This window comes from Corythoichthys intestinalis, chromosome 11 (assembly GCF_030265065.1).
Source record: "Corythoichthys intestinalis isolate RoL2023-P3 chromosome 11, ASM3026506v1, whole genome shotgun sequence".
Classification (NCBI taxonomy): domain Eukaryota; kingdom Metazoa; phylum Chordata; class Actinopteri; order Syngnathiformes; family Syngnathidae; genus Corythoichthys; species Corythoichthys intestinalis.
In genome coordinates, this window is record NC_080405.1 from 33,596,273 (window position 1) to 33,618,161 (window position 21,889).

General features: G+C 39.6%; 1 protein-coding gene across 22 annotated transcripts in view; it reads right to left on the minus strand.

Annotated features, from left to right (window-relative positions):
* The window catches only part of tenm2a (teneurin transmembrane protein 2a), a 342,932-nt gene that overhangs the window by 98,472 nt on the left and 222,571 nt on the right, over window positions 1-21,889 (minus strand). For 17 of the 22 annotated variants that reach the window (XM_057849548.1, XM_057849549.1, XM_057849546.1 and 14 more), the window contains one exon: window positions 8,209-8,415. The exons of the other annotated variants lie outside the window; for them this stretch is intronic. In XM_057849548.1, the coding sequence (XP_057705531.1) occupies window positions 8,209-8,415 (207 nt within the window). The remainder of the gene's footprint in view (window positions 1-8,208; window positions 8,416-21,889) is intronic. 22 annotated transcript variants of the gene reach the window in all.

Here is a 21,889-nt window from a genome sequence, read left to right on the forward strand (position 1 = left end):
AAAAAAAGTTACTGAACACCAACATGTCTTGTTTTCTATTAAACCTTTAGCCATTAATATTGTGCATACCTTTTTAATATAAATTTTAAATGTACAGAAATATTGTAGCAATATATTAAAACACTGGTTAGCACAACAGCTCAACAGTCGATCAGTCCCAGGGTCGAATCTTGGTACAGCCTTCCTTTACAGCGATTCTCATGCACGTGAATGTCTATTTGTGAGAAACCTTGTCGATCAGTCCATAGTATACTCTGCCTCTTGGCCAAAGTCAACTTCAATATGCTCTATCTCAGTGATCCCCAACCATCGGTCCGGGGACTGGTACCGTCTGTGGCGCATTTGCTTCCGGGCCGCAGAGAAATAATAAATAATTTGTTAACAACACACAATATGGCCTGTTTCTCTTGACACATAAATATGCCTGCTTTCTCTACTGACTAATCCGAGTAGAGCTTTGTGTACAGCACCCTCAAGTAGTTGGGCGCCATTACTGGGGTGTTTGCACACCTATAGCAGCTTAGCGTCAGTCAAAGAAAACGGTAATGTTAGCTGTTGTTGGCTGTGTGCTGCAGGTGGTGATCTCTTTGGACAGTTTTTTTTTTTTTTACGTGGAAAAAAGCCACCTGCTGAGCCAAAACAGGAGGAGTCCATTCTGCATAATATGTGGCTAAAAGCTAGCAAACGAGGCAACAAAAGCGAATGCACAGAGAGCATCATACTTCGTGGCGAACCGTAGTGCTCAATGCAAGAACCCTTTCACGATTGGAGGAGAACTCATTATGCCTGCAACCAAGGATAGGAGAGACCGCTGTTAATACATTTACGTACAGCGAGTTACATTGTCCCTGCCCTTAATGTTCATTTTTAGCCCTGTTGTGTTATTACATATTTACTGTAATTTTCTGCCACACATTGCCGGTTTGTGGAAAAAAAAGGCCTATATCACAACAGTCCGTGGTGCAAAAAAAGGTTGGGGACAACTGCTCTATCCGACCAACGGCCAGAATGAGGACAAGCAGTTTTGAAAATTGATGGTGGCTACAATACTGTATGGCACATCCAGTTTGGAAACACATTAAGATTTCACAATGAGAGAGCAATACTACGTTTATGACTAACAATTGACAGTATTTATGGTTTGTATAAAAAAAAAAAAAAATCTGTGCGGGAGCCAGAGTTTTATACAAGCATCATAAAACTCACAAAGCTTTTATTTATTCATTTATTTTTAAATAAAAATTAGGCAGGCCATAATACATTGCTTGATTATTCTTTTCAATTTGGCCCACTAATTTCTCGTGTAAAAGACTCACTGTCTATAAAACACAGCAAAAAAGAAGGGAAATCCACCAAATTGTTACGTCATTAATCTCATGAAAGCGATAAGACATTTTCTACAGTTGAATATACTGAGGATGAATTATGTGTGATTGTTTTTACTAAATGAGTAGTGAAGGAATAAGATACATGAATTGACTCATTGACTCATTAAATGCCTGGCAGCCTTCACCCTAGTTTAACAATCAAAGGCAAATTGCCTTGTTTATCTCATTTGTTTTAATTTTACTTTTGACAATTGCATGGGAATTTGTTGAAAGAAATTCATGCTCCCCCATTCTAAACGTATAGCGATCTCCGATACAATTAGATTGCCTGTAAGAGTGGAAAGGCCAACATAAGCTCATTTTCATGGCTTTTTCTTCACCCGTACAGAATCGCAAAAGAGAACACATATCCGATAAGCCACCCGAGCAGAGAGACGCACTGAACAGAAAGGCTACGCTTGGAGCAAATGACTCCAATAAGATAAAAATAACAGACTGATCCATTTGAATCGTCCACTTACTTAAGTACAGGCTGCAGGTAAGCTAATAGGTTGTTCTACCAGGAATCCCGTTTGACAGAAGACAAAACTTGGTGGGTAAACAGAGCAATTAGGGAGCAGCCAGATCTCATTTTATTCCTCTGCCTTATCTCTATTTCCTCTCTTTCACTCACTGGGTAAACAGCAATTGTGGCAATATTTTCTCAACGATCTCTGTTGGGTTTTCAATCTCAACAAAAGCTCAGAGACCGTCTGACTGCTGTGTGGACTGACCCAGTTTATTCCCGCCACGTCCCTGGCGCCCAACGAAGAGGACAGTCGCTGTAAACCGCAGGGTTCGTCTCCGGCTAATCCCTGGAAGTTCATTATATCCCCCAATTCAAAAGACACTCATTCAGCAGAGGGACATTAGCCTGCTAACCTGCCTCACTTCTAAATATCACTGTCCTGCATGTGGCTGCGTGTAGGGGTGACTGTGTGCGTGTGTTTGTGTGTGGGTTGCCAGCTGGCAGAAGCAACCAGCTGAGGCAGTTTGTTTTTCAGCCCTGGATAGGCAAAGTGTTTATTGACATTTTCTGTGGATAACAGAGAAAAGTTGCTGGGTTGTGCATGTGTGTGCGCGTGTGAGGGGGTGTGTTATGTGTGTTTCGGACAGAAATGCCTATTCAGCAGTTAAGCGGGGTCATTGCTACTCTGCTGGCCCTTCTCTACGCTTTTTACTCCATTTTCAATCTCTTTACCTCAATCGTTACATCCCCTGTTCCAATCCTTCCTTTGACAAATAAGTAAAGTTTTTCAATGCCATCCTTTGCTGAGGAATTAGCTATTCTCTCCATACTGTACATCTTATTCCCATGTGCTCTTAGCTCATGCACTTTATTTGAGCTAATTCTCACCGCATTTGATTTTCATTCTTATAAGTCAATAGGGAGGGACACTAGGTGACACAAACACAATGTTTTCATAATAGACACCAAAGATAACGTTGCAGAATGACAACGTTAAATCTCTCAAGATATGTACAGTATAAATATGGACCAATAATCTTAGTCACAGATAACTTTATGTAGTGAGTCGTTGCTGACGAGATAAAAATTAGATGCATTTATTGTGGGCCACCAACCTCTGCCGTTATTTAATCTTTTTTACTGTTTTAATGGTCAATGTCGCAATCTTAAAGCATTTATGCCTTTCTCATGAATAAAGTTTTAATGATTGGTTGACTCTCGCAATTATTTCCAATGGCAAATACCGTAATTTCCCGAATATAAGGCACACCCGTGTATAACGCGCAACTCCAACTTTACCTGTAAAATCTAAGGAAAATTCTTGTACCTGTGTATAAAGCGCACCCTAATTTTAGCACCAATAAATATGAGTCCCGTGTCTCGAACTTTAATAAAGTAAGCAGTTGCAGCATTTTTTAATCCTTTTGTCAAATATACGTATATATTTTTAAAAAATAGAATATTAATTTTCTGTGGTAAAATTGCTCACAGTATACGATAATAATTTTCACAAAGTAAGGAGTTGTAGCGAGTTTTAACAGAATTCACCAGCGGAACTAATTTTGGCAAGTTGTGTAGTTCCCGGGGGGAAGAGTTTAGTTAAGGGAACAGCCGAAAGTAAACAAATGTCCCACGATTTGCGTGCAAGACGTACTTTGTTACTTTGTGAGTTTCAATGTAAATAAAACAACGCGGCTTGGCTCAGTGGTTCGAAATTCTTCCAGACAACACTTTTTATGCCGGCATGTTCCAAAACAAAGTTTAGAAAAATGTACAGGTAGATAATAAACGAATAGTACAAAAAAACATTTTAATTTTATTAGATGTGAAAAATATCATGAAAGCAATTATTTACCACATGAAACTTGATTATTATATCACTGTCGTTCGGATTAGGTAATATTGTGCTGGTCCATGCTTACAATGGAACATGAATCATGACGAATTTTTTCTGTCTCCGTCCCTGTACCCGTGAATAACGCGCACCCATGATTAAGCCATGAAAAAGTGCGCGTTATATTCGGGAAATTACGGTAGTCACTTTGTAATTTGAACCGTCCACCATTAACAGATTTGGTTTGATCTTAGACATTCCTTTGTATGATGAACAAGCGTGCACAATGACACACTGAAACACATGCACACGCACACCGCCTCTGCCTTGGCTAGTCATCTCTGTCTAATTAGGAGGTAATAATCCGCTAGAGAAGAGTCATCACGATCAGCCAAAAACAAACCATGAGCACAAATGCAAGTGTGTATTTCACCCACACTCACACATTTGCATATAAATGCACACATGCTGTTACGCGAATGTTAGCTTATATAAGCATTATTAGAAAAGACAACATTGGTACACAGTAAGAGAACATGTCTTTGGTTTTCCGTTGTTTTTGTAGATTTGTTTTAACAAAGGCATTAAACATTTATAGCATTAGCAGTGACTTGAGGTGACTTCCCTGGCAGCAGCAAGCTAGTCACTTTGAGTCTAAAAATAGCGTAGCTTTTCCCCATGCATAATGAATGGCTAGAGACAGCGCTAACGTTAGCTCTTTCCAGGAGTGCTCGGCTATGCTCCGTTTGGCCGTCTCAGCTCTCCTGACGTTCTGGGGAAATGTTCCCAGACAGGTGCTCTGAGCCAGATATTATTCCCATATAAACATTCGCAAACCCAATTCCCAGCCAATCCACAGCAACAGTGTTCCGTTGCATTCGCTGTCATGCTTGACTAAAAACACAAGTCATGTCTGTCCACCTGTTAGGTTTGGTAATGGCAGACTACTTTGCCAACCTACACACACACACACAGACAGAATGCCACTTCCTGCAGGATTATCTCACCGTGGTCAGTTTCTGCTTGGCCAGTCTCATTTCCTTCACAGCATCCAGTCCCTACACAACTATCCAACACATATGGTCACACAGGCCCTTCTTCATGCAGACAGGCAGGCAATAACATGTGGGGTGTTTTATTTAATTGCAGCCATTTACATGTCCTCCAATATGCCAGGGAAGTGCCAAGCTGCCACTCTGTTTTAATCCTTTGACTGCTGCACAGACATTGAGTTCTGGTAACTTTCCAAATTATTATTATTTTCCTTTTTTTAATTTAGTCTTAATACTTTCATGGAAAATGTCTCATTAAACAACTTAAAAAGTTTGTCGCCCTTGCTCGCCGCCTCTATGTTTATAAGCTCAGCAGAGATTTGAGAGAGGCCCCCAGAACAAAAAGTGTGGGTGTACATGAACTAGAGCAAGAGATTGAGAGAGTGTGCCTTTGAGCCTCACTTTCCTTCTTTGCCAGAGTCTGCCATTAGGGTGTCAGTGGCAGAGTGAATTTATTTGCTGTGCGGTTACTGGGCTAATGATTGATGTTGCCCCAGCAAACAGTAAACCAATTAGAAAGCTGATGTAACGTCATTTTAAAAGCCTCCTAATCACGTTCTTCTTGAACCTGGGACCCGGGCCTTCCCTAATGAAGATTTATACTGGATCAAAGGAGAGCCTAACGCCATTAACAATAGATTGTATTCCACCAAAAATCACATTAGGACTTTCCCTTTCCCTCCCATCAGACCTTGGCTAAATATATCTGCTGATTACAAGTGCAGAGGCACAAAAGAAATGAGAAACAGGGGTAGGGAGACAGAGAGGGACACAACGATAGATATAGTTGGCCCACAGTAACTAATTGTTAAGATAAATGTGTATGCTGATGCGCATCATTGCAGTTGCGTGTGCTCGGAGGAGGGAAATAAATGGCTGCAAGGTGCTGATACCAACACACAGGGCCTGTAACTACCACCAAGAGGCTTTCGAGTGATGACAGAGAGAGCTCACAGTTAGCAAAACTAATTTACTATTGTTTTGGAACACACAGTCACCTGCTTTGTAAATTTATACCCCTCTACATTTTACTCTTTGTAGATGATTAAAAACACACTGTATATATGTACTTAAATAAATACCGTGCAGACATAGTTTATCAACTGCAGAAAATGTAGTTGTTTTCATTTGGATCCCTGCTTTCAAGAAACAAGTGGAAATTTTACCTTTATTTGGAATGAAAAAGATATACCGAATTGGGCCGGTGTTTTTTGCTTTGAAATAACACTGAAAAAGAGGGGGCCGTCTTCTATTCGCGGTCTAGACATTATACCCATTCACGACGCTAGATGGCGCTAGATATCATTGAAGCGATGTCCTGTCATGACAGATCTCAGCTACTCTTTTTAGTTGAACCAGTTTGCATTATTTTATTGCAACATTTTTCCTTATTCAGATTTGTTTCAAGACTACAGTTACAGTTACACTTCAATTTGATGGTTAATGCAGTTATTGCAAGTTTGTTGTTTTATCACAATAGATTATGGTTTATTTACATTTCAAAAACCAGAAGCCATTCATTTACGAATGTGATTGCACTTTAGTTTACATATTTAAATGTTCAGATATTAAGATTTGAATGAAGCAAAATATCATGCTTTTTCTCTCAAATATATTGTTATAATCATTTGTTTCGGATATACTGTAATTATTTTCTGTATAAAAACTGATTTGGTGTTCAAAAAGTCTTTTTTCAAACTTGAGTCTTGAAAAAGAGGGGTCATCTTATAATCAGGGCCGTCTTATATTCGGGCCAATACGGTATAAATGTACTACAAATTACATTAAAGTACATTGCTGAAATTTTGGTAAAATTTTCAGAAACACACCTTCAAGATCGTACAATCCTTCATTCAAATGACTTTATTTCATTCCATTTTTAAAAATGAAACAACATGCACAAGTTTACTTAAAAAAAAATTAAAATGAAAAGGAGCAGAAGGAAGAATTAACCCTTTTTTCCCTGCCCCTTTTCACAATTATAAAAACACATTCATTACACAATCAAATTTCCCTTTGGTCTCACTTCTTGATTTTTTTTTTTCCATCGCTCCTGCTAATTACTTTCTTAACATTTTCATAATTATTTGATACCGTTGATTTAAATAGCTTTTCAAACAATAATGGAGCTTGACTCTTTTTCACAATATTAGTGTTTTTACTAATTTACAGTACATCTTTCCATAACTTTTGTTCTAAGTCTTGGTGTTTTAAAAATATTGGCTAATCAATCACACCTGAAATTTGACTGATAATACAATAAACTAATTTCACGCCTTCGTCCATCAGCTGATAAATGACACGTCACACCATCATCAGTGACACTCTGATGAAGGCGGAAGTAGTCGCCGAAACATGTCAGGTAAACAAAACATCCAAAAAGGGGCTGTCAAAATTATCGTGTTAACGGGCGGTAATTTATTTTTTAAAATTAATCACGTTAAAATATTTGACGCAATTAACGCACATGCCCCGCTCAAACAGATTAAAATGACAGCTCAGGGTCATATGCACTTGTGTTTTTTGGAGTTTTGTCGCTCTATGCTGGCGCTTGGGTGCGACTGATTTTATGGGTTCAGCACCATGAGAAATGTGTAATTATTGACATCAATAATGGCGAGCTACTAATTTATTTTTTGATTGAAAATGTTACGAAAACATTAAGAGGGGTTTTAATATAAAATTTCTATAACTTGTACTAACATTTATCTTTTAAGAACTACAAGTCTTTCTATCCATGGTTCGCTTTAACAGAATGTTAATGTTAATGCCGTCTTGTTGATTTATTGTTATAATAAACAAATACAGTACTTATGTACAGTATGTTGAATGTATATATCCGTCTTGTGTCCTATCTTTACATTTCAACAATAATTTACAGAGAAATACGGCATATTTTATAGAAGGTTTGAATTGCGATTAATTACGATTAATTAATTTTTAAGCTGTGATTAACTCGATTAAAATTTTTAATCGTTTGACAGCCCTACCAAAAACACATTGTCTGGAATAAAAGAAAAAATAAACTAATAAATTAATTTGTTTGTAAATAAATAAATTTGCTTACATTATTATGGGCAGTAAAATTTTAGGTGTAATTGATAATACAATGTAAATAAATGAATTTGTTTGTAAATAAATTCATTTGTTTACATTGGCAGTGAAATTTTAGGTGTGATTGATTAGCCAATATTTTTTAAATTGAGTGAATGTTTACTTTTTCAGTTCAGTTCACTAAACAAAAACAGATTAGAAGCATTTATTCACCATTGCTCAATAAATAACACTGTAAATTCCAACTGCATTTATTCTCCTGCCTAGAGAAAACACATGACAAAAGCACAATGTAAAGGTATTGATCACACAGCATCGAAATAAGATCAGCAAATGGACACATAATGACATAATGCATGGCTGTGACGAATGACGTGAATGTATTTATAAAATTAAAGAGTGATGTAGTGAATGAATGGGTAGCTTTCTTACCCGTGGAGGATGTCTGGGCACGGAGCAAGTATGAGTCATCTGGGTGGGGCTCCAGGTGAGAATGGGTGGAGTTTTTCTCCAGGAGGGGAACCTGACACTCCCTGATGGGTGGAGACGGGCCAGGAGAGGGGTGGTGTGGGACGGACGAAGAGGACGGATGGGACGGAGGGAGCAGGGAAGAGGAAGAGGTTGGAGGCAGTGGGCGACCTGGAGGATGGAAGGAGACAAAGATGAATGGTGAAAGTTAGACAAAACAGATGGTGATGACTGATAGTGATGTCATCTAGTTTTGAGTGTAAAAATACATGTTTGCTTGTGGGCAATTGAAAGGTCACAATTTTACAATCTGTGTGACTAAGCCATTGAATAAATCTTAGTCCCTTCATTTGCATGCATGGAAAATCACGCCAGTCCATATGTTTAAGTTAGATCAATTTTCCCTAACTTTAATACATGACAAATGGATTCTTTGGACTTGTTCTTTCAACTTTTAATTTAACAAAGGAAGAATGGGCTCTCCATCTCACTGGAATACGATGATGGGATTTGGGTTTTCATTAGGACCTACATCAATTGTACAGCCTACATGGGTAAGACACAAGAACAGTCACTCTTTAAATAGCCAGAGCCATGGGACATGTGGACACAATCAGGCTGTCCCGTACACCACAGAGACAAAAGACGGATGGAGGGAAATCGCTCGTCTCTCCAAAGGTTTGGAAATCAAGGACAAAGGCAAATCTAATAAATTCTATTTGGAGAAAGCTTAAAATATAGAATAATTATATCTGCCATATTTGTAGCTCAATCAATCAACAACACTGTAATAATTAGGACACTGAGGTCAACTAATCCACTAAAGAACTCAGGTTATTAGAACCACTAATTAAATAGTCAGACACAGTGTCACAATGATAATCATTTATTTTCTCTTGATTGTAAAATCTAAATTATAGCCTTTAGCTATGTTTTCTTTTGCAGCTTTATAGGGGGAAAAAAAAAAAAAAAAAAACGAACACTTAGTAATGTGGTGTTCTTTACCTTTGCAATCTTAAAAGTGCGTGGGTGTTATAAAGAAACAAGAAACCTTTTGTGAGCTTGTTTATAGCTCACGCATTTCATTCATTCGGTTCAGACATTTCACAAAGAACATTGAGGTTAAAATTGATGACCTTAGTTGTGACTTTTTTTCATCCTCTGTTCAATGCTGAAAACTGCTAGAATCTATATAAGGAGTGCTAGTGATGTGATTGTTTTTTTTGTTTTTTTTTAAGTGAGAATGGAGTCAGTATATTCTATAAAGGGATGGCACACGGAAAAACTGATGCAATTCGCTTTATCTGAAGGTTACAACACTTCTGTTCGACCAGAATGTTTGCGGCAACAGATTTACTAACAAGCCCGTCAACAAATATGATGGAGCTCATTTCAAAGCAATATTACAACAAACGAGACAAACCAAAGCAAAATCCAGTGTAGGTGCCCTATCTGCTTGGGTGGGGGGCTGCGCCTGCTGATGGCGTTACAACAACGCTCGTGTTGCATTCAAAGAATGTGGGAAGTAAGACTTTTCCAACCGCCGACCAGGAAAAATATAATTGGAATGCCACTTGAACTGGGAGATACAAGTCACGACGTCGGTTGAAAAACGTACCACTTCACGAGTTGCTTTAATCTGACGTCACTCGACAAAATGGTGCTCAAGACAACGTATTAATGAGACAATAATGAAGTTAAATTAAGTTTGTTTGAGGCACCCATGTATTTTTTTCTCATACATTAAATTAGCATAATGAATCGATATTTTTATATAACCTTTCAGCAAGGATGTAACTAAAGAAGGCAGTTACAATGTGTGCAACTTATCTCAACCGTCATTTTTCCACCACTTTTCATTTGCTTATGAAAAGGCAGGTTTGCTGGAGGTCAAAATGTCTTTAAATGGTCAAAATAAAAAACAACTAATTGTTGCTATCAACCATCTGTTTTGTTTACATTCGCTTGGAATGCTTTGAAGTCGCATTGGGACCATTCGAGCGGGATAAGTGCGATTTCCCACCTTCCTCAAGTGGAGCAAAAGGGTTGGTTTTTCTATTGTGTCAATTATGCACGATTTATATGAAGAACGTCTTGATTATTTAATGAAAGAGACATACAACATCAATACTGATGCTACTGATGACTACAAGCTAGCCAGCAAAAAAAAAAACAAAAAACAACAAACACATAAAATAACAATCCATAAAAAGGGTTGAATCTGACGCAGGGTTAAAAACAAGGGAATGACACTGTTTTTTTTTTTAAACTAGTTATAGAGATGGACAGTGATGGGTCCTGATATTTAATGTCTAAGTGACAGGAGTGGGCAGACGTTTGCTTTTTTTTTTTTTTTAACTTTCCCATTTAATTTTTAATAACCATCTCTGTGTGTGATATATCAATCGCTTTACATACACATTTTTTAAACTGGCACTTTTAATCGCTTTACATACACATTTTTTAAACTGGCACTTTTAAGCGATGCATTACTATGACTCTCAAGAACAATTGTCACTTTTTTAAACAGGCCTTTTACCGGAGAGCATGGCTCTGGGCGTGCATTTCGACTCTTCGGCCAATCATATCCCGAGAATAACCGAACATCACTGTCGAGCGCAGGCCCCTCCAAGCAGATTGTGCACCCGTGCGAATAGTGCACCTACACCGGGATCCCTGTAATGCAGGGAACTGAATGCACATTTTGTTACACCCTAGCTCAAAATTTGGTGAGCCAACTTGATTTTTACAATTGATGGGTCTTTTATCCGTTTTTGTCCTCCCAAATGAATAAATCCAATCCAAAACCAATGTTGTATGGCCTTTTAGGAATAAAAAAAGGTAGAAACATTTTTTTTCCAAAACAAGTAAAAGGGAATGAAATTTCATTCAACTTTCTCAACGTTTACATGGTTATAAAGTATAATAATAATCTGTGGGCCTTGAAAGGTCAGCCATAATGCCTGAAAGCTGCCTTTTTAGAAACTAGCTGGCACTGTAGGAGATAAGGGGGAAAAAAAGTGGCAGATATTTTGTAACCCTATAGAAAGGCACAAATATAAAGGTATATACTGTACTCGTAATTAAATAAAAAAATGTACCTTCTAATTATCATCGATTGAATTTACTTTAATCAATTGATATTTCATTTCTCCCTGTGCAATATGGTTTCATGAGCCAGTATAAAGTGTCATCAAACTGAGTATTTGCCCAAAGTCTCATTAATGTGAGAAGCATTCATCAAAATAGGTGCCATCATGGCTTTATAGAGATCTATATGATAGAAGAGGAGCCAGAGGTCTGTCCTATTGCCCAAACTGCCCCAGCTTAGAGCAGTGTGTCATGGAAACCAGAGCTGGCATCGATCCTTGGCAAGGCATTAACTACACCCCAGGGAGAGACCACATTTATCTTCTATATAGGTATGTGTCTGCACGTGTGTGTGTGTCTGTGCATGCACGCATTCACATGTATATGTGTGCGTGCAGGCTAGCGTGTGGTTACAAGTGCGCGCTTCCGGTCAATCTCATCAGCGCAAACTGAGAATAAATATATAAACAATGGCAAAGCAAACATTGGACTGTACATGAGGGAATAGATGGCAAGGGAACATGACAGGCGGCTGTAAGGGCAGAAGCAGTGGGTGGTGTTTATGTAGAGGTCAACTAGAAGAAAGGACAGACGAATAATAGGAGATTGAACTGAAATAAATAAAACTTTCCAGTCTTATTTTCAAAGACAAATAAAGCAGATTGAGACAGATTAGTTGAGCAATATAAATGGATGAAAAAAGACAGGAAAACAAATGAAGAGGTAAAGAGGGAGTAAGCAACCTTTACTTATGTAAAAAAGCAATTGATCCGCTGAAAATCAATCACGCCCTCCTATTGATGTTTGAAAAAGGATATAGCTATTTGCATATCTTACAAGGCCTTTAATGAGGATGTTGGTGACAGCGTGCAGCGGTAAACATCTGCGTGTGTGCATGCGGATAGCAGCACAAATCCAAGCTTTCTTCACTTTCACATTGCACATTATTGTGTATGCACGCAAATAAATGAGCCTGAACTGTGTAGGCTTATGTATTTTCTGGGGTAGTTATTAATATTTTAAATCATTATAATTACAAAAGAGACAAAAAAATTACTATAGTTGGCCAAAAGCAATTAAGCGGACTTTAATCTCTTTAGCAATTATGCTGTAGGACATCCTTAACTCAGCCAGTTCTGCCCGCTAAATTTCTGAGAAAGGTCAGTGAAAATTGGTTTGTGTTATTAGAACAAAAGCTTGGCAATGAGCTCACATGGTTCTCTTGACAATCTGATTGTTGCCATCTTTCAGCCGCCTCTCCGGCCATATGTATGTATTTCTCCATGGCACTGTTTTGAAGGGATCCACGGATAGAAAGACTTCTAGTTCTTAAAAGATAAACGTTATTATGAGTTAAAATGGTTTGATTTTGAAACCCCTCTTGATGTTTTCGTTTTTGAACAATTTGTACAATTAGTTTAACATGTAGGTCGCCATTGTTGTTGACGTGGCTGGGCCGTGACGTCACATAGTTATGTTGCCGGGCTTCCAGAGTATAACTCTAGTGACATAAACATTTAATGTGTTCAACCCTTACAATTTGAACCCGAGAGGAACATTAATGAGCTTGACAGCACTGTCGATATTTCACAAAACTATCATCAAAAGCAAAATGAACAGGAAAGACAGGATGAGACGAGAGTAGGGGGGAAAAAAAAAACGGTGTTCTGCCAAAATGTGCTACACCGGCGAAAAGTTCTACAAGAGGCGAATTTGACACCCAAAGTACTACCGTGCACTTACAGCTTGTTTTGTTTAGATGCATACAGATAGAACATACTAAAGATGCCTTAAGAAAATACTTAAACGTTGTAATATCAAATAAGAATGGTTTAAATATGCTACATGACTAATGTGGTCAACAGATCAACGATGTGCTTTAAAGCTACAACAAGAAAACACAGAGCTTAAAAGTATGAGAGAGAAACACATGTAAAAATGTGGCGGGGCTCTTGCTCACAATAAATGGCAACCGAAGCAGTATGATGGTTTTTCAGTGTTTTTATGAACAACGATCACAACAACTAAACTAGCAGTGTTCTGTGACAAAGTGCAAAAGTGATTATTTACAAAACTTAAACCAAAATTCACCATATTTACAAAAACGTTCATTGCATGACAAATAAAATAAAAAGGTCTGTTACCTGATCTGCAACACTGCGTTACTCCAAATGACTGAGGTAAGAAAGGTAGCTCTGTCCTTATATTTCTCCTGGCCCCTCCCCTCAAACCAATTAACTCAAAAAAAAGTATTTTGAGGCAATAAAAAGCTAATAAAAGACTCAATAAAACAAATAGTAAGTACTCGCCGCTTTTAACTGATGAACGCATGTGTTGGACGTCTCGTTGTAGAAGGAATTGCAGTCACCCGGAAGTATTCGTCGAGAGACAGTGACAATCTATGTCATCAACCTGAGCGTCCATTACAGGTATAAAAACATGGCGCCCTCCTTAGGTCAAAACATTTACTAAATATTATAGATTTTTAAATCAATGGCAATATTTTATGTTTCTAATAACATATAAGAGAACAATTGTGGCTTATTAGAGCCAACAAGTCTTTAAATCTGCGGTTCCCTTTGAATCAAATATGCTGATTAGCGTGATGACAAAGTGCAGTCCTCAGGAATGCAACACTGAAGCATGATAAACTTTGACTTTTGGATATAACATTACTTCTCAACTCTGCTGTGGCATTACAACGGGCTTAGTTCCGCTCGTTGGCTTTACAATGTTGCCTCTCCTCCCTGTCCTTGTCGCTATTTCTGTCCCTCTGTTACCTCCTCCCACCCACCTCGCTCCGTCCATCCGTCCACCCATCTGGTTGAGGTGAGCATTGGTCGGCTGAGGAGGGTGTGGAGAGAGTGGAGGGATGGAACGACAGCTGGAGCCCCGTCAGGAAAGGATAGACAAATTACCTTTCTAACGAGATCCGTTTATCATCTCTTCATCTACCCCATATTTCCTCCCAGCCTTGGTTTCACACGACTACACACCTGGATGACAACACCGAAAAAAATAATCCCATCACTCGACTTTTGATGCTGCTCTAATTTCACTGCTTCTGGTGCGCAGTTTAGTCAATCTGTTTGCGCTTCAATTAGGGAAATAATGACGAGGAGATAAGATGAAGATGGGAAATGGTCCAATGACTTGTGCACAGGAAGATGGATAAAAAAAGAACTGGGCACTCCCATGCTGGCTCATGTGGAGAGCCATTACCACAGCTGCTGTCATCCCAGATGTTAGATTGAGGAGGAGCTGTCAGTCAGTGTGTGCAAATACTGTATATAAGTATGCAGAACATATCACATACATGGTATGTCATCTGAGGGCCCTTTTACTAGTTCTCTGACTCTTCCATCTCATCTTCATCACTTCCTTTCCCCTCTATGCCTTTGTTCACACTCTAATAGTGTGGTGAGATGCACACCTGTTGTGTGATTGAGCGCAACAAATGGATGCCACACATCGAAGCTATCAATAAGTGTTTCCTGTTTGCTTTTCGAATCTTGAATGTGTGCCGTCACATCCTCAGCATTTTTCTGTAATCAGTGCGACTGCAGAGAAGGAGGGATAAGACATGTAAGGAGTGGAGCGAGAGATAAGGGTGTGATTCAACAGACTTGTGCAACAGACAGAGCTTTAATTAATAAAGTTGGGCTTTTGCAGCCTAAAGAGACGATTGTATCACCGTCTCTGTCTTTGATGTGTAACACAGTCTGGGTCCGTCTCTGGCCTCGAGCTCTACTCTTTCTCTCTTTCATCTTACTTGCATTTCTCCGTCAACCCCAAAAGATGTAGCCCCATTTAAAAAAAAAAAAAAACATAATAGTGAAGTTTTCTTGATAGAAAGCCTCCGGAAGAAGCAGCAGCACAGGAGAATGCAACACAAATGCAAAACACCATTTTTGTACATTACAAAAAATATTTTTGTCAGTAGTAAATATAACCAATAAAAATTGTCTAAATTATACTTTGCATGTAGTCAAGCAGGTGACACACATTACCAGTTTGCCTCATCGGCTTAGCCATTACTTGTACTAAACACATTTCAAATGTTCACTTGACAAGCAAATGGTCAATAAAGATAAATAAAGAGTTGGCAATCAATTGTGTCTACAATAACTTTTCAGGCAAATAAACTTTCTTTAAGATAATATTTTAAAACATTAGGCAAATTAAATATAAACTACAATCATGCATCAATATTACTCATTTTTAATCAGTATTAAGTTATAAAAAATATTTTAGGGGTTAAGTAGATTTAAACCAAATAATTTGAACATATTGTTGACACATTAGATATTTGCTCAGTAAAATAGTAATAATTGAGTGCAAATTGTTACCTCAATTTTATTGAGTAGATTGTATGTGTGCACTGCTGGCCAAAAGTATTGGCACCCCTGCAATTCTGTCAGATAATGCTCAATTTCTCCCAGAAAATGATTGCAATTACAAATGCTTTGGTAGTGACATCTTCATTTTGCTCGCAATGAAAAAACATAATAGAGAATAGGGGAAAAAATATAAAAAAATTTACACAATCCATCCATCCATCCATTATCTTCCGCTTGTTCCGGGGTCGGGTCGCGGGGGCAGCAGCTTTAACAGGGAAGCCCAGACTTCCCTCTCCCCAGCCACTTCAACCAGCTCCTCCGGCGGGATCCCAAGGCGTTCCCAGGCCAGCCGAGAGACATAGTCTCTCCAGCGTGTCCTGGGTCGTCCCCGGGGCCTCCCGCCGGTGGGACATGCCCGGAACACCTCTCCAGGGAGGCGTCCGGGAGGCATCCGAACCAGATGCCCGAGCCACCTCAGCTGGCTCCTCTCTACGCGGAGGAGTAGCGGCTCGACGCCGAGTCCCTCCCGGATGACCGAGCTTCTCACCCTATCTCTAAGGGAGAGCCCGGACACCCTGCGGAGGAAACTCATTTCGGCCGCTTGTATCCGGGATCTTGTTCTTTCGGTCACGACCCAAAGCTCGTGACCATAGGTGAGGGTAGGAACGTAGATCGACTGGTAAATCGAGAGCTTTGCCTTTCGGCTCATCTCCTTCTTCACCACTACGGACCGGTGCAGCGTCCGCATTACTGCAGACGCCGCACCGATTCGCCTGTCGATCTCCCGCTCCCTCCTACCGTCACTCGTGAACAAGACCCCAAGATACTTGAACTCCTCCACTTGGGGCAGGATCTCATCCCCGACCCGGAGAGGGCACTCCACCCTTTTCCGACTGAGGACCATGGTCTCGGATTTGGAGGTGCTGATCTTCATCCCAACCGCTTCACACTCAGCTGCGAACCGCTCCAGTGAGAGTTGGAGGTCACGGCTTGATGAAGCCAACAGCACTAAATCATCTGCAAAAAGCAGAGATTCAATGCTGAGGTCACCAAACCGGACCCCCTCAACGCTTCGGCTGCGCCTAGAAATTCTGTCCATAAAAGTTATGAACAAAATCGGTGACAAAGGGCAGCCTTGGCGGAGTCCAACCCTCACTGGGAACGAATTCGACTTACTGCCGGCAATGCGGACCAGACTCTGACACCGGTCGTACAGGGACCGAAATTTACACAAAAACTCCAAAAATGGGCCGAACAAAAGTATTGGCACCCTCAGCCTAATACTTGGTAGCACAACCTTTAGACAAAATAACTGCGAACAACCTCTTCTGGTATACTGAGTTTCTTACAATGCTCTGCTGGAACTATAGACCATTCTTCTTTAGCCAACTGCTCCAAGTCTCTGACATTTGACATTTGAAGGGTGCCTTCTCCAAGCTGCCATTTTCAGATCTCTCCACATGTGTTCCATGGGATTCAGGTCTGGACTCATTGCTGGCCACTTTAAAAGTCTCCAGTGCTTTCTCTCAAATCATTTTCTAGTGCTTTTTGAAGTGTGTTTTGGGTCATTGTCCTGCTAGAAGACCCATGACCTTAGAGCAGTGGTCTCAAACCGGTCCTCAAAGGGCCGCAGGGGGTACTGGATTTCATTCCAACCAAACGAGACAAATACCTTTTCACCAATCTGGTTTCTTACAAGTGTAATCAGTTGATTGCAATCAGGTGCTGCTTATGTTAGTAGAAACCTCATTGGTTGAACTGTTTGTGCTGGATCTGTTGGAACAAAAACCAGGACCCACTGCGGCCCTTTGTGGAGTCGGTTTGAGACCGCTGCCTTAGAGGGAGACCCAGCTTTCTCACACTGGGCTCTAAATTATGCAGCAAAATTTGTTGGTAGTCTTCAGACTTCATAATGCAGTACACACAGTGAAGCAGTCCAGTGCCAAAGGCAGCAAAGCAACCCCAAAACATCAGGGAACCCCAGGGAACCATGTTTGACTGTGGTGACCGTGCTCTTTTGTTTGAAGGCCTCGTTTTTTTCCCTGTAAACTCTATATTGATGCCTTTTCCCAAAAATCTCTACTTTTGTCTCATCTGACCAGAGAACATTCTTCCGAAACGTTTTGGCTTTCTCAAGTAAGGTTTGGCAAACTCCAGCCTGTCTATTTTTATGTCTCTGGGTCAGAAGTGGGGTCTTCCTGGGTATCCTACCATAGAGTCGCTTTTTATTCAGACGCAGACGGATAGTACGGGTTGATACTGTTGTACCCCCGGACTGCTGGACAGCTTGAACTTCTTTGGATATTAGTCGAGGTTCTTTATCCACCGTCCGCACAATCTTTCGTTGAAATCTCTCGTCAATTTTTCTTTTCTGTCCACATTTAGGGAGGTTAGCCACAGTGCCATGGGCTTTACACTGATTGATGACACTGCGCATGGTAGAGACAGGAACAGTAAGGTCTTTGGAGATGGACGTGTAGCCTTGAGATTGCCCATGCTTCCTCACAATTTTGCTTCTCAAGCCCTCAGACAGTTCTTTGGTCTTCTTTCTTTTAAATGTGGTACACACAAGGACACAGAACAGAGGTAGAGTCAACCTTAATCCATTTTAACTGGCTGCAAGTGTGATTTAGTTATTGCCACCATCTGTTATGTGCCACAGGTAAGTAACAGGTGCTGTTAATTACACAAATTAGAGAAGCCTCACATGATTTTTTCAAGGGGTGCCAATACTTTTGTCTGGCCCATTTTTGGAGTTTTGTGTAAAATGATAATGAATTAATTTTTTGTTCCATTCTCTTTTGTGTTTTTTTATTGCAAGCAAAATAAATGAAAATACTGTTGGCCAGCAGTGTGTATATATATATATATATATATATATATATATATATATATATATATATATATATATATATATATATATATATATATATATATATATATATACGTATACTGATTGTGTTTTATAGTGTATATAGTGTTTTTTCTGCCCCCCCGTTCCCACTTGACGTCATGCTCAAGAATCATTAGTCAGGTCCAATTATTTGTCGGCACCTCACCAGTTTCATTCCAATTGCACTTGCAAACTGGTAAACTCACTGCAATTTATTATTTCTGCCGAAATCAGTCATCCATCTCCTATAGTTCTGAAACCTTTCAGCTACCTGACTCTGGTCAAAAGGTGGACTGAACAATGAACTGGTCGCCAGTCAGTTACAGGGCAAATACTGACAGCCATTCAGACTCATTAACTGAATGAAACCGGAACCCATGCAGGGTTAATAGCAGTATGACATCATTGTGCAACCTACACTGGCTGCCAGCAATAAGTATTTTTGTTAAGACGCTCACCGAAAATGAGGACAAGCTTTAAGTGATTTTTAAGAGAAGAAAAACATGAAAGGAGGAGAAGAAAAATGTTGAGCAGTGCGGCATGACGCAAAATATGTCTGAGCCAAAGGAGTACAATTTTTGTCTTTGAAGTAGCGTATTTTCCACATGACAAGGCGCACCTAAAAGCCTTCAATTTTCTCAAAAGCCAATAGTGCGCCTTATATATGGATATGTAGCGTAAAGCGCTTTGAGGGCCTTGAAAGGTCGAAAAGCGCTATACAAGTATACCACCATTTACCATATATATATAAAAATACATATACCGTAATTTCCGGATTATGATGCGGCCAATTTATCAAATTTTCTAACGACCGCCAGGAGTGCTCGAGCATAAAATGCAAGCATAAGACACGTGGAATATATGTGTCGAGGAAGACGCTAGTTGGCACTCTTACCCGTATTTTAACTTTGTGCTTTGTGCACGAATAAAAGTAGCAGACCCTCATCTTTGTGCATTAGTAGAATTAGCATAACCTGGTACTCCAGACTCACCGCTGTTACAGCTATTGAGTCTGGCCACCATTAAGCGGATAAAATTTTCAGGGAGGAGCAAGCCACAGCAAACAGACAGTGGAGTGGACCAATCAGCGACGGGCGGGACGAGCGACTTGCGCGCGGAAGTAAACATACGAGGAGAGCGGAGTTTATTCAACATGGCTAGCGCGAGACAGACTGTTGTCACTGATTTGTGTTAATGTGTTTTTGGTAATTTAAAACTGATTTTACCGTGGATTGGAACATATTCTCGGCTCTCCTGTTCGTCATCAGTGTTGTGGAGACGACTTCCGACGCTGAAGAGTGACGCCGCTCGTTAAGAGCACGTCATGCAAATAAACGAATCTGATTTATCGATTGATTTTGTACTTGCTTGAGAGGGCGTTAATGGGCTGGTTCCCAGACTATTCTCTCAGTGTTTGAAAAACACAGGAAGAACAGTCTGGCCGTGCCAGGCAAGAATTAGCATACGCGCATCATGCTAGAAGAAATGGATATGACGTGCTGAGTTGAATTGAAGGCTTGGATGGCCAGCGGCGTCAGATCGTTTACAAAAGTGGCCGTATGCGAAGAGCAACTTTTGCAAAAGTCTGAAAGCGTGGAGCAGCGTTAAAAAAAATCCACCATCACCAACGGGTTTCGAAAAGCCGGTCTGCTGCGTGACGAAGAGGACGACACGCTAAGGAGTGAGCTTGAGGAGTCAGCTAAGTGCCGTGTTGCTGGCGCTGTTTGGAAAGAAAAGTTAAGGTATTGTAACGATGACAAATAGTAACTCGTTAAGTTAGGTTGCAATTCTTTATTTTGGAAACTCGTCGAACAACACACGACTGCTGCAGCCGATGCACACACACAGACACACCCGCAACAACAACGACAGCACGTCTCTTGCTCTTCCGCACCTCCCTTACCTGTAAGTCACGCGCTGTATCATCACCCGATTCGTTAAAATATGGTATTTAAACTTGGAAAACTGTGTATTTCTTTATAAATATTTAAGTTTACTATGTGGGCACACGCGGCTTACAGGCAGGAGAGGCTTATGTATGTACAAAATGCTTTTTCCTTTAAAAATGTACTGGGTGAGGCTTGTAATCCGGGGCGCTCAATGGTCCAGAAATTACGGTATATATACTGTATATATATCTCAAATCATATCTCTTAGTTAATCATGGCATGACATTCCTTTTAAGGCAGCGTTATCTAGTGGATGCATAATGTAACCCCAACAACTACTACTACTGCGCCTTAAAATGCAGTGCGCCTTATATATGAAAAGTTTTAAAATAGGCCATTCATTGAACGTGTGCCTCATATGCGCCTTACAGTGCAGAAAATACAGTACTTGAATAAGTCTGAAACTTCATTTGCAGTAAATGACTGTTGTATGGTGGCAACAGATGGTAATAAAAATAAGTACTGTTAATGATTGTATCATGTGATTTAAAAGATCCATGGTGTAAACCGGACTGTATCTTCATTGTTCTCCAACTGCTGGCAACTGTTAGCTGTTCGATGATATTGCTTTCATACCACCCCACACAATCTCCCACACTTTAACCTCAGTGGTGTTGGTGTCATTGCTGTTTATTTAATGTGGCTTTGCTTTGATTGTATTGGTCTCATGGATTTCAAATGCCGTAACTTAAAATAATATTTATTGAAATGTGATTGTGATGCTATTCAAAGTGAAATATTTTGTATTTTTAAGCCAAAGATATATTGATTGTGGTTCATCTTGATTTAATGAATGTTTTTTTAAATTATTCATAATCTTATGAATAACAACACAGTGTATCAAATTTATAAAATCAAAGGCTGAAAGATAAAAATGGATTATTATTTCTCATGAAAGCTGTTATATGAAGAAATGCCAATGCTATTCATTAAAAAATATTTAAGACATACTAAACTGTATATAATTTTTTTTCTTAAGCTTTCTTAAGTTTGAAAAGAAAAAAAAAAAGCCATGTTCAATATCACAGCACTGCAGATGACTATCAATTCATGTGTAAGGTTTCCATGAACATTCTACACTCAAAGCAAAGCACGAGAGATTAATTCTACAAGTGTTATATCTATTCAAGTAGCATTGCTTTTATCTTTAGAAGAGCACAGGCACACACTTAAAAAAAAATCAAAACACTTCACATTTTGACCTAGCCACACAAACAACTCATCTCACCTCTCTGCATTTGCTAATTGAAAATGCCTTGTTGTTGCTATGATGTGTGTGTGTTTGTCTATGTGTCTTTACAGCTACACATTAGAATGCTACACTCACGTTGTCCATTGTCAGATGTCCACTGTGTAACTCGAGGCAACCATGA